Here is a 16,377-nt window from a genome sequence, read left to right on the forward strand (position 1 = left end):
GGTGTGAACAGGCTTTGGAGGCTTACTGTCACAGCTACTCAACTCTATCATTTTCATATGAAAGCAGTCAGATACAATCTGCAAATAAATGACCATAGCTATGTTCCAATAAAATTTTACTTACAGAAACTAAATTTTGAATTTAATATATATTTTTCACATCATAAAATAGTCTTCTTTTGATTTTTTTTCAACTATTTAAAAATGCAAATACCATTCTTAGCTCACAGGCCATCCAGAAGCAACAGGCTGGATTTGGCTCACAGGTGACAGCTGGTCAACCCCAGTTACAGACCATAATGTTCACAGTGATTATGTCTGGCAACCAAGATTAAGGCTGACTTTTACACTTTCTTCTTTAAATCTTCCAGTATTATTTTAATTTATGATAATGTGTCTTATAATGAAAATATACAGTAAAGTTTTATTTATTTCAGGTGGGAAAGGGAGGGAGAAAAAAGTTTAAAGAGACATTGGGACTTTTAAATGCACTTAAAAAACAACAGACTTGGTTCCCACCAGATCAGCAATAAAATCTATCATTCACGCCCAAGATAACATTTTGAGTGCCCCTAAATAATCCTCCAAAGTAGAAACAAACCATGTAGCTCTAAGGGACATTATGAGATGGAGAACTGAAAGGGTCTGCTACAGGATACATACTTTTCCTTGGAAAATAAACTATGACATACTGAGTAGAAAGGCAAAAAAAAAAAGACCTAAAAATATTACATAAAGCACATCTTCAATCCTATGTGAACATTAGAAAGTTTCTACTCTCAGAAAATATTCTCTTTACTATGCAGAAATACATCATGGAGCTAAAATTTACTAAGCAATTTTAATTTGCAATTGTTTTCAAAATATACACAAAATTCTTCATACTATAAAACAGATGTAACTGATGACATCCAGTCACTATGTCCAGCTCTTAAAAAATATATATATACTGTACACCTAGCCAGGTAACTACACATGTAATATTCAGCTTTGTAGGCACAATGTCATAAAGCCATTCTAGCTGTCAGCATTCTTGTAGAAAAACAACAGTACAGGGAAAACACAAGTTCTGGTGCTTCTTGTTAACATTTACTGTATGATCCTCGGCTTAGCTATGGCACTGCTAAATATTCATGTCACAGTAACAAGGAAGACATATCCTTCTAATTTTGAAAATGTTATACCTACTATACTATAGAGAAAACTCAAGAGTTAATCTTATTTACCCTAAAACAAGTGACTTCTGGCTTGCCTTATGGTCTTTATAATCTTGTTCCCACTACAGATCTATGAGGGCTCACTGGGAGAAAAAAACTTCATTTTTCTTTTTCATTATTATTTATATATATATGTGTGTGTGTGTGTGTGTGTATATATATGTGTGTGTATATATATATGTGTGTGTGTATGTGTGTGTGTGTGTGTATATGTATATATATATATATATATACACACACATACATATACTTTTTTTTTTGGTACCAGGGATTGAACTCAGGACCTTGTGCTTGTGAGGCAGGTGCAATGCCACTGAGCTAAATCCCCGGCCCGTCATTATTATTTTTAAAGAAGTATTTCTAAGTGCATATAAATATTTTTTAAAATAATATCACTATTATAAGCACTAGGAAATTGGCATGATCAGAGTAATCATCATGTACACCTTCAAAATTAGTATTTTTAGGTGAATTACATCATAATGATAAAGAAAATACAGGAAAAAGATAAGTCATACTGATTTTTTTTTTTTGGTACCGGGGATCGAACTCGGGTCCTTACACTTGCGCAGCAGGCGGCAAAACCACTGAGCTAAATCCCTGGCCCACTGATTTTTTAAAATATGGGCAAGAAACAAGATACAATCTCCAACATCCAATATTCTCTGATTCAAAAACTTCTAAATTTGGATCATCTGTTGTTTTGAACCACCCACACCACTTCTTCCTTTCTTTTTTTCTTTTTTTCATATGTGTGTGTGTATGTATATATATATATGGCATCTCGTTAAATCTGGTGGTTGACTTGGCAGTGTTCATATAAAAAAATAAAGTTAGGAATATTTTTCTTTGGCTAACTCATAGAAATAAGAGAATCAATGAGAGAGGTAAAAATATGGGCAATAACAAGTACTGGCACAGATGCAGGAAAACTGGAACTCTCATTTGTTGTTAGTTAGAATATGATTTGATATGGTCACTCTGGAAGACAGTTTGGCAGTCCCTCCAAAAGGTAAGCATAGAGTAATCGTATGATCTAGCAATTCCACTCTTAGCGATGAACCAAAAGAAATGAAAACATATGCCCACCAAAAAAATGTATTTATGAATGGTTAAGGAAGCACTATGCAGGCACCTCTCTTTTGAGGGGCTTCACTCTTATTTTCTTTCAATGTGTACTTTAAATTCTGCCTAATAAACCTCTTTTTTTAATGCCCCTTTAAAATTTTTTTCATAATAGCTCAAAAGTGAAAATAACTCAAAAGTTCATCAACTAATGAATAATAAAGTGTAGTGTATTCATATAATGGAATATTAGTCAGCCATAAAAATAAAGTACTTGTATATTCTACAACACAGATGAACCTTGAAAACATTATGCTAAGTGAAAGAAGCCAGTCACAAATACCATATATGGTATGATTCCACTTATATGAAATGTCTATAATAGACAAATCTATAAATACAGACAGTAAATAATTCATTAGGGTTGAAGAGGGCGATGGATGAGAGAGAATGGTGAGTGACAATTTATTGTTAGTCACTCTTTTTTTTTTTTTTGGTTCCAGAGATCGAATTCAGGACCTTGCGCTTGAAAGGCAGGCGCACTGCCACTGAGCTAAATCCCCAGCCCCTAGGTGAGTGACAATTTATGGGTACAGGACTTCTTTCGGAAGGGATGAGGATACTTTAAAAATATTTTAATACTGACAGGCGTACAATCTGTGAATATACCATATAAAACACTGAACTGCGTACCTCAAATAGGTGAACTGCATGTTACATAAATTACATTTCTATGAAGCTGTTAGAAAAAATGATCATCTCTAGTAGATGAGACTGGGAAAAGTTGGAGGAGGGTTGTTATTTTCCATTATAATTTTCCTGTACATTTTTTTTTTTGGTACCGGGGAATCCAACTCGGGTCCTCGCACTTGCGCAGCAGGTGGCGAAACCCCTGAGCTAAATCCCCAGCCCCTTTCCTGTACATTTTTTCTGATAATTTATAACATGTGAATGTCATTCATGTGATGAAAAAATTTATTTGAAGAAGTACATGCGAAACAATATAGATATCATAGAGTACACATTCATTTTTAATAAAAGTTAATCTAAGGGAAGCAGCCAATCTGTTTCGCTAGAAGGTACCACTCAGGCAAAATAAATGAAAGCTCATATTGCTTCTGGGTAACAAGAAGCAACCTTCCTATATATGCATGGATATAGACCCACAAATAAAGATACATATTTATTCAGGAATCTCTCTCTGCAAAAGAAATAAATAAAATACATCCACCATGCAAAATTAAAAGCATAGTCTCAGGACATCAGTCAACCCTTCCATAAGTATTATGACAGGTTTTCTGTTGGCAAACACTGCACTGTGCTCCGTGGAAAAGATGTGGTGGGCAGGGTTCTTGCCTTCCAGGAATGGACCATCAGACACCAAGTACACCAATGAGATAAACCGTCAAGTACAAAGTGACCCAAAACTGAGGAAAGTAATAAATGGGCTCTATGGAAGCGAAGGATTTACAGAGGTAAAAACTTTAAAGGTGAATCTTAAGAAGGAGCTTGAATTTCATTCACATAAATTGGAGAAAAGGAGACTTCGGGGGATGAGTGTTGAAAGGGAAGTTGAAGAAGATATCTGACAAAAGAGACAGTAAACAGGTAGGGCTGGAAGAGGGGCGGGAGGGAGGATCAGAACCGGGAAAAGATGCTAGTTAAGCTAGATAGTACTCTGGAAACCTGTGGCACTTGGACTTTATCCTAAGCAAATAAAGATACATTTAATTAAGACCTACACTGAATTGAAGTCCAACCAGAGTTAATAAGAAAAACACTCTGACGTCAAAGTGAAAGATGGATTGCCCAAAAAAGAAGACATTTTGGACAAGAGAAAAATAGGGGCAGAAGTAAGGAGACTTGTAGTTTTATCGGAAGGAGGAATTATGAGCTAACCTAAACTGAAGCCGAGCCAGTAGGAATGAGAAGGTGGGGTCCAGTTTTTCAGCCCCTGACAAACCAAGAGAATTGGTGAGTGGTTGAAGAAAAAAGGTGAGAAAAAGGAAGAAGGACCTCAAGATTTCCAGAGAGGACTGGAAATTGACTTATGGCATGAATAGAAACTATTAATTAATAGTGGAGTCTTTCAAAGACTAGGAGTTTTACCTGGCTTATCCTCAGATAGCAGAGTACAGAATGACAACTTATCTCAGTACAATGTGGAGGTTTCTCAATACACAGATTTCAGACCCCAGCTCTACCAGCTACGAGCTGGAAAACTCTGAGCACATTAATTATTTCCCTGGTCCCAGTTTCTTTGTCTGTAAAATGGAGATAACAATAGAACCTATTTCATAGGGTCATCATGATATTAAATGAGATAACCCAATTAGAAGAGGGCCTTGCACATAGTGCCTATGACTTCTACCATGGCATCTACACAACAATGTGTTATCTCCATTGATAGTATAAGAAACTGAGGCTCAGTGAAATCCTTTTACTTACACAGAAAAACCTTATTTGTATAGCTTCAAAGATGATGCTATTTACACCATGCTGTGCTGCTTTCTGAACAGTTGATTGAATTACCCACTCCATGAAGCACATGAAATCCTCAAGATGCCAGTTTCCACATGAAGAGCAGATTTGTTTTGCCTTGATTTCCAAAAATAGAGGCTACTTCATTATTTTCTGCAGTGAGTTGAGTCCTGCCTCAGGACTTGGAAAGGATGTGACCTCCTCCAAGAGCCCTTCCCTGAATCCATGTGAGACGGTGTTGGCTGACTTGTACTCCCTGCACAGCACTGTGCTTTCCCCCTTCCATTTATCACAATATTCTGAAACTATTTCCTAATCTCTCTGTCCTCCTAGACTATATGCTCTATGAAACCCAAAGACTATCCTATTTATTCACAGTAATAACTCCAGCTTCTAGAGACAAACTAGAAGACAGTAAGTACTAATTAAGTATGCTAAATAGACGATTCAAAATCCTAATCCTGGCCCTAAAGTATCTATCTCAAAGCATTATATTACATGGTAACAAAAGTCACATCCCTTGGCCACTTTGAAATAATAGATTAAAATCCCATTTCCAGTCATACACTGACTGCCCACTCAACAGCTATTCTTTCTCCCTCTGTGCTAAAAAGGGTGACAATAAGCCCAATTCAAGGACGGAATCAGGAGCTGTCTGAGTTACGCATGGAAATCTCATTGCTTTCTCTCAGATTTCTTCTACTAGTCCACTTGTAACTAGGAATGGTCAACTAATGTTGATATGGCCAATGGGACATAATGAGGAAGGGATGTGTGGAAAAGATTCTCATCCTAATATAAAACTCTTGTATCTTTGCATCCTTTTTTTCTGCCTTGAACACAGTTACATGAGGACATGATAGTTGGCACCACTGCAGCTGTCTTGTGATTACTTGGTTACAAGTTAAAGAGCCAAAGAGCCCACAGGCTAAAAAAGCCAAAGTAGAAAACTAGAAAATACCAGCAGTTGATTGTATCATGAAGCCCCTGGTTCTTTCAGACAGTTTATTGTATGGAAATAGTAAATTGTTATTTGCAGCCAACATTTTTCAAACTTACATACTGAATGAAGGCACAAAACACTTTAATGCACATTCTAATCTGGTATTGGCCACCCAAGCCTGAACTGTAGGCACTTAAGATTTGCAACCAAGTGAATACTATACTTCTCTATTCTAGGAGGAAAGAACAGTTATTTTGGAAGCATAAAAGAATCCCTACATCACCATAGCACATTTGTTCCTCTCAAATTTTGTACAAAAGGTTCCTAACAGGCAGGACAGAATCAACAGCACTAGGAATCTAAATAACTTCCTTTTAAAAAGAAGAGAATGGGGGCCGGGGATTTATTAGCTCAGTGGTTCTGCAAGCACAAGGTCCCGAGTTCAATCCCCGATGCCAAAACAAAAAGAAGAGAATGAATCTCTTACTCATAAGAAAGTGAAATAGTAGACCAGAAATCCAGAATCTGGAGTTGCAGTATTACTTAGCCTTTTTACCTCTTCCAAATTATGTTAACAAGTATAAAACTTCATGTATTTAGGAAAAAGAAAAGAAGCAAAGAAGTTCATTGTTGGATTTGACCTGGATAATACTACTAAACCAAGAAATACTTTCTTAGTATTTTTCCATTTTGTACATTTCTTCATTGACACACAATATTTGTACATGCAATGTTTTGATTCATATATATATGTATATATATATATGTATATATATATACATATATATATATGTATATATATATATATGTATATATATATACATATATATATGTTTTAAGCAACTCAGAGTAATTACACACCCATCACCTGAAACTTTTATCATTTTTTTATGGTGGGTATATTCAAACTCAATTTAAACTATTTTGAAATATATCAATGGATTGTTAAATTATATTCACCTTGCTATGCCACAGAATACCAGAATTTACTCCTCTCAACAAATTACACTGTTCTAGTTGACTGACTACTCCTCTTCCCACTCCCTTGTTTATCATAGTCTCCAGTAACTACTATTCTACTCTCAATCTCTATGACATCAAAGGTTTTAGATTCCACTTATGAATGAGATCACATAGTGTTTGTCTTTCTGTGCCTAACTTACTTGACTTAACTTTAACTTCCTCTGGGTCCATCTGTGTTGTTGCATATAATAATAGAACTTCATGGTTTTTTATGGCTGAAGTATTTCACTGGGTATACATACCATATTTTCTTTATATTTGTCCAGTGAAGGACATTTTGGCTGATTCTATATCCTGGCCATTATAAATAGTGCTGCATAAACAGCATAATAAAAGTGGGAGTGTAAGTTTCTTTTCTACATGTTGATTTCATTCCCTTTGGGTATATAACCTGTAATAAGACTGCTGGATACTATGTAATTCTACTCTTAGATTTTTGTCTCTATAATCCCTGTATTAATTTACATTTCCACCAAAAGCATATGAGTTCCTCTTTCTCCAAATCCAAACCAGAATTTGTTATTTTTTTGTCTTTATAATAAAAACCATTCTAACTGTGACGAGGTGTTATCTCACTATAGTTTTGATTTATATTTCCCTAATGATTAATGACATTAGTATTTCTCCCATTCTGTAGGTTGTCTCTTTGCTTTGTGGACTGCTTTCTTTGCTGTACAGAAGTGTTTTAATTGATGTCGCCCTATCTGTCAATTTTTTATTTTGTTGCCTGTGCTTTTGGGGATATCAAAAAACTTATTGGCCAGGCAATATCCTGACATGTTTCCCCTATGTTTTCTTCAAGTAGTTCTATAGTTTAAAGTTTTTATTTAAGTCTTTAATCTATTTTAAGTTGATATTAATAACTGGTGAGAGACCGAAGGTCTAGTTTTATCCTCTGCATGGTAATACGAGTTTTCACAGCACCACTTATTGCCCTTTCCCAATGTGTGCTCTTGGTTCCTTTGTCAAAAATAAGGTGGCTAGCCAGGCATGGTGGCACATGCCTGTATAATCCTAGCATTCAGGAGGCTGAGGACTGCCATGAGTTCAAGGCCAGCCTGGGCAATATAGTGAATTTAAAGGTAGTCTGGACTATCCAGAGAAACTCTGTCTCCAAAAACTGGAAAGAAACAAAAAAAGGTTGGCTATAAATGCATACAGTTTTTTCTGGGTTTTTCTGTTCCATTGATGGGTATGTTTGTTTCTATAACAATACCATGCTGTTTTGATTATAGGTTTGTAGTATATTTTGGTATTACTAACAGTATGTTACCTTCAGTTTTATTCTTTCTGTTTATGATTGCTTTGTTTATTTGAGGGGTCTTTCTTGATTCCATATGGATTCAAAAAGATGGATTTTTTTTCTAATTCTAAGAAGAATGACCTTGGATTTTGCGGGAGGACTACACTGAATCTATAGGCTACTTTCAGTAGTAAAGACATATTACCAATATTAATTTTCCTAATCCATGAACACATAATATCTTTCCATTTATTTGTATCTTCTTCAGTTCCTTTCACTAACGCTTTATAGTTTTTATTGTAGAGATCTTTCACCTCTTTAGCTAAATTTATTCTGAGGCTTTTTTTTTCTTTTTAGCCATTGCAAATGGAACTGTTCCTGATTTTTTTCTCAGATAGCTCACTATTAACATTTAGAAATGCTATGACTCAGTACACTTTTTAAAAATGTTTTGTACTGAGTTGATTCATATGAGGAAATTAAAATTCAAAAAATACTTTCAGTTTGTAGAACTTGTGTGCACAAATTGAAGAATTTTGTGCTTTAGTATAGCATTTGTATTCTTGTCATTATTACTTTTTAAAACTTTTTAAAGTCAATTCTTCATTTAAAAAAACTTTTATTTTGGCTAACATACATTACATTTTAAGATTTACAATTTCTAGAGTAAATCCTTACACAACTTTCTGTATAATTATTCAAAAATATTGCCATGGTATACAGGAGACAAATTCAAACCTTCTTCTGAGATACCTTAATGTGTCATGTATAACTTTTTGTTAATGTTTTTTTCTTTATAATTCATACTTCAAGATGACAGGTTAAATCACACAATTACTGTCTAAAGAAAGCCTTAAATTATACCAAAAATCTCAAAATAACCACAACTTTTTCCAAGAGTCCTCAAAACCAAGTTAGAAAATTCTCCTTCATTAAAGAGAGGGTAATTATGTCTCTAATTTTCCACACTGGCATCTCCTTGGAGACTATAAATTCTACAGGTAGCTCTTGTGTTTGTTTCACCTTTAGAAATTCAGCCAAGCCATGTCAGAGATCCTGGCTCTTAACAAACATAGGTTAAATAAAAAGCAGGCTGAAAGTGGGGCTCCCTCTAGGGTTTGAAGTCTTAAAGCTCTGCCAATACACTGTTCTAGTCCGGGATGTGTCTTCCATCTCTCACATGAAGTCAGACTCCTTGTTTTCCTTACTCATTCATTCCTTCCCCTGATACAGTGCTCCTTATTCCCCTCTGCCCAGTACATTTCATCAGGAGCCAAAAATGTCAAACATTTCCATGGGTAAACAGAAATCTGCTGGCCTTTTTTTTTTCCCCCAGTGCCTGCTGTTATTATGAGAGGTGACAATGTAATCTGCCTCAGGCACCTCTCTCCATCCATGCCAGGCAGGTCATTCTTCTTTTATCAGAAACGAGAGTGGGTCATCACATTTTAGTTCATGTTGACACCGCTGCTAATAAAAGCGAGATAAGAAGTGACTGCCCTTAAGGTGCCTTAACTTCTACTTTGCCTAAAAGATACTTCACAGTTCCTGCACCAGAGTTGAAACCAAACTACATTACCCACACAGATCTCAACCAGGTATGAGGATATTTGTAAAGCACAGTAGAGGCACAAAATTCAGATTACTCCTGTCATTTTGGTTAGCAACATGAATTTTTTAAGGAGACAACAATGAATTAGGCCAGTGACGGCAAACCTTTTCAAGCTTTCAGTGACACAAGCTGCCTGCTGTAGTATGCGTGCCCTAGGTTCGCCACCACTGAAGTAGGCCATTAATTTCTCAAACAGCAGAGGCATGAACAAGAGAATTCCATTTTGAATCATATGTTCAAAAATGTTAGTAGTAAATTTGGAAACCTGTTCAATGGTTTTCAAATTTTCAAGCCTCCAATCATTAATATGAAAGAAATCTTACCAAAACCATAAACAAATTAACAGAAGCTCAGGTTCATACCTCCAGCAACAATGCCCTAAGAGTACCCTGGGTGTAGCTGTTTGAAAAAAATCACTAAACCACAGAGTACATACCACTTGAGCAGTTCAAAACTTGAGATTCTATTGTTCTTTCTTTTCTTCTATCTTCTTCTCTTTGTATCCATGACTGAACTGTTCTCTAGATCACCTCTCACACTTAAAATCTGCAATTAATCCCAAATTCACTCACTGATAATCTAGGAAACACATGATAGATCAAGATCCTCTTCACAACCTAACAACACAGATTTATACACCTTTCCTAGAGGTAATCTAATAATACACAAAAGTCATAAAAAACATTCCTACCTTTTGATCCTGTTATTCTACATCTAGGAATTTATTAATAAAAAATAATAACACCAGTTCAACAGAGCATTATTTGTACTAATAAAAGAAAAAAAACTAAGTGGCCAGCAATTTGGAACTCTTTAAGTAAATTATTATTCCATAAAATAAGTCTATTATGGTTTGGCACTAAAATACTTCAAGTTTAATTTAAAATGCAAAAATCAGGACAACGCTATACAGTATAATCAGAAAAATACAAAGAGATGGTTGTACAAGTTACAAAATTTACTTATTGAATTGGAATACCAAATTTAACACTTCCTCTTTTGCAAAAGACAAATTATATATTGGGCTAAAAAAGGCAACATAAATGTTTATGTGACGCTTACATGCTCAATGACATAACATCCCGGTGCTATTATTATTACTGGGAAGTTAATTCATTTTAACATAATATTTTTATTTCCTAGCGTCATCTATCACTTTCCTTTCCTTTTAATATGTTGTTAGTAATCTGAGCTAGGTCTATAGGAAGAAGTCCTACTAACAATAATGAATTATGGTAACTGAGGAGCTCTTCAAAGTTCCCTATGATAATAAACTGATTGTGTTGACATGAGTAAGAAATGCCCAACTAAATTGGAACACTATAGTTCTGGGTGTGGCTGAAGGGATTTACTGAAGAAAGAATACCCCCCTGGTTTTGAGTGGCACCAACCAATAGGCCTGTTGCTTGAATAGAACAAAAGGGAAATGAAGGAGGAAGCCTTGCTTCTGTTTCTTTGAAGGAGCTCCAGTCTTTACCTTCACCTTGAACATGGTCCTCTGGCTTCCCTCACATACCCTTCAGCCTCTTGATACAGACTTTTACGGGACACTACAGTGAGCTCCAAGGTTTCAGCTGGATCCTTTGAATCTTCGGTGTGGTGTAGATAGTCCTTTTGCACTCTTCCACACATGACTGTGGGTGGCCACAGTAAGCCTACTTTGTAAATCCTTATATATTTGTATATCTTTCATTAAATCTGTTTCTCTAGTAAGCACTGACTGATAATTCACATTAGATTGTACTGAAACTCCCTGATAAATCTGGCCCTAAATATTTCTGTAGATTATTCTGTAACAAGTGACAACTACTTGAGTGCCTGTTTTGTGCCAGACACTACACCAGATATTAAAAAGACAAGAGATGAATAAAAGCACACTTCTTGTCTTTAAGGAACTCAGGCACTAGACAAATACATGGACAAAGAAACAGCGAGGAATGAGCTAAGGAAATGTATATAAAATTGAGGATGGCAGAATCAGAGATGTCTCAAAAGTGGCATTTGAGAAAATTGTTGAAAGAAATGTCTTTTTGTAGACGCAGAGGAAAAGGCAGGAGAACACTGCAGGAAGAAAAACTCATGTGTGAAAAGCACAGATATATGTACAGTATGTTCCAGGAGGTACAACTTTTTTACAGCACGAGTATAAGCTATGAAGTTATAGGAGTGAGAAGGTTGAAAAGAAGGTTGGCCACAAAAGTCGAGAATGAAACAACAGAAACACCAAATGCCAAGCCCAGGAGGATGAATTTTAATATGCAGCCAGTAGCAAATCTCTGAGAAACAATAAACAGTGGGGTGACCTAGACACGTTTATTATTTTTTTCCTTTTGCTGTACTGGGGATTGAAGTGCAGGTCTCCTGCATGCTAAGTACAAGCTCCACCACTGAGCTACACTTCCAGCCCCTACTTTACATTTTTAAAAATGACAAAGAAGAACTTGAAATGAAAATCATAGGATGAGAGCTTAGGGAAATAAAAGGGATCTGAGCACAGCAGTGGCATGAAGATGAAGAGATAAAAGAAGGAAAGGCTTTAGGATAAAGGCCTCTTTCCTGCCCTCAGTCAGTTCTCTGCTGGAAAGGGTCTTCCTTCAAAACTCTTTCTTGACCATTCAAATCACTCCTTTCCTTCTCACCTGCTTTACTTTTCTAAATAGTATTTAGAACTACCAAAAAGTAGGTATGTGTTCACTTGTTTATTTTCTATCCTTTCTTCCAGAATGTGAGCCCCATAATGACAGGTATTGCTTGTCCGTTTTATATTTGTATTCCAAAACTTAAACCAGGGCCTAACACATAGTAGGAGCTCAATAAATACTTGCTAAGTTAATGAGTAAGTGAATGAATGCAAGAGAGAAAAGGAAGACAGGTAGGCTACTCAGATTTGTAGTTTGTCTCTCCTAGGGCAGAGAAGCTCAGCCGGTCCCAGCACCCAGAAGGAAGCTCCCCCGCTGCCATCCCAGGCTCCTAGGGCCAAGAAGTTGAGCCGGTCCCGCCACCCAGAAGGAAGCTCCCTGCGTCCATCCCAGGCTCCTAGGGCAGAGAAGCTGAGCCGGTCCCAGCACCCAGAAGGAAGCTCCCCCGCTGCCATCCCAGGCTTCTAGGGCCAAGAAGTTGAGCCGGTCCCGCCACCCAGAAGGAAGCTCCCCCGCCTCCATCCCAGGCTCCTAGGGCAGTGAAGCTCAGCTGGTCCCAGCACCCGGAAGGAAGTTCCCCACCTCCATCCCAGGCTCCTAGGGAAGAGAAGCTCAGCCGGTCCCAGCACCCAGAAGGAAGCTCCCCCACTGCCATCCCAAGCTCCTAGGGCAGAGAAGGTGAGCCGCGTGGGTGCCAGAAGCACCCACTCCCCCCCCCCGTGGAAATGAGAAGACACACAAACTAGCCTCAGATTTGTAGTTTGAGTGCTTAACTTAAAACCTGATGTCATAAGCAAAACTCAGTTATATAGGAGGGAAAAAAGTCAAAATACAAAGATTATATTGAGTTCTTCAGTATTTTTTTCAGTTTAAGCATTGTCTTATGATTATTTAATAAATCTTTTGTACTCAATATTTGGTGTAAAATAAAAGGACAAAAAGGTGATCGGGGGTACCCCCGGGAGCCTATAGAACTTCACAAAGTATTTCATAAACAGTATCTCCTTTCATCTTCACCACAGTAGCATCTCTACTTTGCAGATGAGGAAACAGACTGAGGGGTTAATGGATTTATCCATGGTGACAGAGCTGAGAAAGGGCAGAAGCAAAACTAAAACTCAGATTATACAACTCCTACCCCACCCATTATACAATGCTAGAAGCAAATCTAGTTTATTTACCAGAACTTTTCATACAGTTGAGGAATACTGTTAGGTTTATCCCTCAGCCCCCTCTACCTCAGGATGCTTCTCAACTCTAATTCTCAAATTTAAAAGGAAAGATAAGACTATTTTGGGGACAGTGGGCCCCTCAAAAGGCCCACTGTTGGAAGCTTGGTCCCCAGGGAGATGCAATTGGAATGTGGCGGAAACTTTAAGAGGGGGTCTAATGAGAGGTCTTTAGATCATTGGGGATGTGCCTGTGAAAGAAACAGTGTGACCCCAGCACCTTTCTCTTGTTCTCTCTCTGCTTCCCAGTCATGAGGTAAGCAGCTTTGCTCCACCTCAGGCTGCTGCCAGGATGTGCTGCTGCGACACAGACCCAAAAGAAGGAACCTTCAAAACTGAAACAAAAGAAACCTTTTTCTTAAAAGCTGACTGATTATCTCAGGTATGTTACAGTGACAGAAAGTTGACTGACACAGATGGCTTTCACAGTCATTTTTTTATATATAAAAACTACACAAATACATAAGGTAAGACTGACCTCTTAACTTTCTTAGAATTGATTGCTAATAAGTTAAACTTTTCTATGTTTGAAATTTCTATGAAAGGAAAAATACCTTAAATAAGATACTATTATTTAAGTTTTTTTAGTTATTTAAAGTTAAATATAACTTATTTAAGTTTTGATTCCTGCTTCACAATCACATAAAGTAGCCTTTCCACCCTTTTGCAACATTACATGAAGACCAAAGTAAATGTTCTATCCTGTGAGCTAACCCCAGGCACCCATGTGCGAGCATCTAGTCCCTTAAACCAATAGTCAAAAACTGATAGAATATGCAAGACAAGTCAGGGAGTTTAACTGGCAGAGCTGCTCACATCTAAACTGTGCTATCTGAAACTCAGACCACTTGAGACAACAGTTCACTTTCCTCACCGTGGCAACAGATTCAACCTTTTGCCCCTGTGAGAGTCATCTGAATATATTTAACCAAAAGAAAAATAAAAAGAGAGAAAGAAAAAAAAGAAAAAGAAAGAGGGAAAAACTTCTAGCTCCTGATTGAAGATATATTCAGCACTCTGATTTTTTATGCACACTTGATCATCCTGTTGACAGCCTTGGAAGTTAAGTAATATGGACTGCTGCACAGAGGTTTCAAACCTTGATGGAAACCAATGGCAGGCTCCTTTTGACAGTCAAATAATGACAAGCACGTTGCAGGCCACTGCCCGTCATTCACCAACATCTCCAACCTGCTCCAACTGCTGTGCAGCGACTAAGTGGAGGGTCAGAGGTTAAGCTCCAAGAAGCCAGCAGTGAAGGGCAACTGTCATGCACCACTGCCTATTGTGAAGCAGCAAAGAGTGGCTGTCTCCACCAGAACATGCAAAACGTTCTCATTCTGTCCAGGCAGAGACACATCTGAAGGTCCTAAATGAGACCATTGCCAATTCACAAAGCTCCAAACTGACAGCATGCCATTCAAGCTGTCTCAAATTTGACTTTTTTCCTATTTCAAATCACAAATGCATGCAAAGTATACAGTTAAGCATAACTCTTCAGCCATGGTTTTAGGCATGCTATGCTTTTAGACACATACATAGCCTCAGACACATACGCATTCTCAGAACCTAAAAACAGAAAAAAAATACAAAATTAACTTATTCTTCTTTAGGAAGTTTCTAGTAAGTTATATAATTCCAAATCACACAAGAAAACCCACATATCAATTTAGAAAAGTTCATATATGTCTACAAAAGAAAATAATTTTTAAAAAGGAGTAATTTCATATTATCATACTACAACAACTAAGAATATAACTACATACAGGATCTTAATGAAAATAATATAATTTTAGTACCTAGTTAGTTCTTCAACATACTTTATAATTTTTAGTCCATTATAGAAATCATAGTGCACAAATGATTCAGAATCAGCATTTGACACAAGTATCCAATTCTAAGTTAGAGTGCTACATATATCTACATAGACATATACTAGAATTACACGATACTACTCTGATGTATATGTACTAACATATAACATGCAAAGAAATTTCTTCTTCATATTTATTGAGCAAAAAGAAATGTCTTATCTTATTTAGCTACCATAGTACTGCCACCAAAAATGACTGACTAGAATCAAGAATTAAGGTGGGTAGATCTTTTTTTATCTTTTTCACCAACGTTAGGATTTCCAACCACAAATAAAGCCCTAAGTAACCCTCATCAGAGACAGCCTCAAGTGATATGAACTTGAAATGAACATTATATCTAAGGGTTGGTCTATACCAACTGTGTCACTAGAGTCAACTCTGATCACTAGCACCCACTCTTCCTTAAATGAGCCTGGAAAGAGGCAATAACCCATTATTTATAAAGATCCAACCCAAGACATCCCATCATTAAAGCTTGTATGGCCAAAGGCCAACTAATTATCCTATTTTTTAGCAACAAGATAAGTTATTTTAAGTAATATATTATAAGTAAAGCACAAAGACTGAATTCAAAGATAGGAACTTTGTCTCCAAATCCTGGTGTTCTGTAACTGAGTCATGAACCTCCAAGTTTAATGTAAACTGATACAAGGCAAATAAAAGGAAGTCTCCTTTAGACAGCAGTCAACTAATGGTACCCATATTCCTGAAGGATAGTACACAACAAAAATTTAAATTACTGTACTTTGAAAACAGTTTAGTTGATTAATCACAAATTAGTCACAAATCTATAATAACGAAAGAAAACCATGAATTTAGGAGAGGTAGGTCCCTTACCAAACCCCTCCCCCCCAAAAAAAACCTACTTTATGGACAAAATCAATGCTCAAATTATTAATGACCAGTAAAGGCTACACAACAAGAAAAAGAAGGTGTGGTGCCTGAGTTTGTTCTCAAAACCAAATGCAGAGGGTCAAGCTAAATTCCTTCCTCTAGGTTTCCTGCTCTGTGGCTTTATATGAAGGGGTCCTCATTTCATTCTATCACAGAG

The 16,377-nt window shown here is 36.8% G+C and overlaps 1 protein-coding gene across 5 annotated transcripts in view; it reads right to left on the reverse strand.

The window, feature by feature from the left end:
- The window catches only part of Fto (FTO alpha-ketoglutarate dependent dioxygenase), a 399,271-nt gene that overhangs the window by 346,207 nt on the left and 36,687 nt on the right, over positions 1 to 16,377 (reverse strand). The window contains exon 1 of one of the 5 annotated variants that reach the window (XR_015440988.1): positions 6,667 to 8,383. The exons of 2 other annotated variants lie outside the window; for them this stretch is intronic. Coding sequence is in view for 2 of the 3 variants with exons in the window: in XM_021260893.2 (XP_021116552.1) it covers positions 6,667 to 6,762 (96 nt within the window). In the remaining variant the exon portion in view is untranslated. Of the gene's footprint in view, positions 1 to 6,666; positions 8,385 to 16,377 lie in introns of those variants that run through there. 2 more of the 5 variants (XM_021260893.2, XM_087186546.1) reach the window with 2 other exon arrangements.

This window comes from Heterocephalus glaber, unplaced genomic scaffold (assembly GCF_053883595.1).
Source record: "Heterocephalus glaber isolate CG9 unplaced genomic scaffold, H.glaber_assembly_v1.0 deba00000071, whole genome shotgun sequence".
NCBI lineage: Eukaryota > Metazoa > Chordata > Mammalia > Rodentia > Bathyergidae > Heterocephalus > Heterocephalus glaber.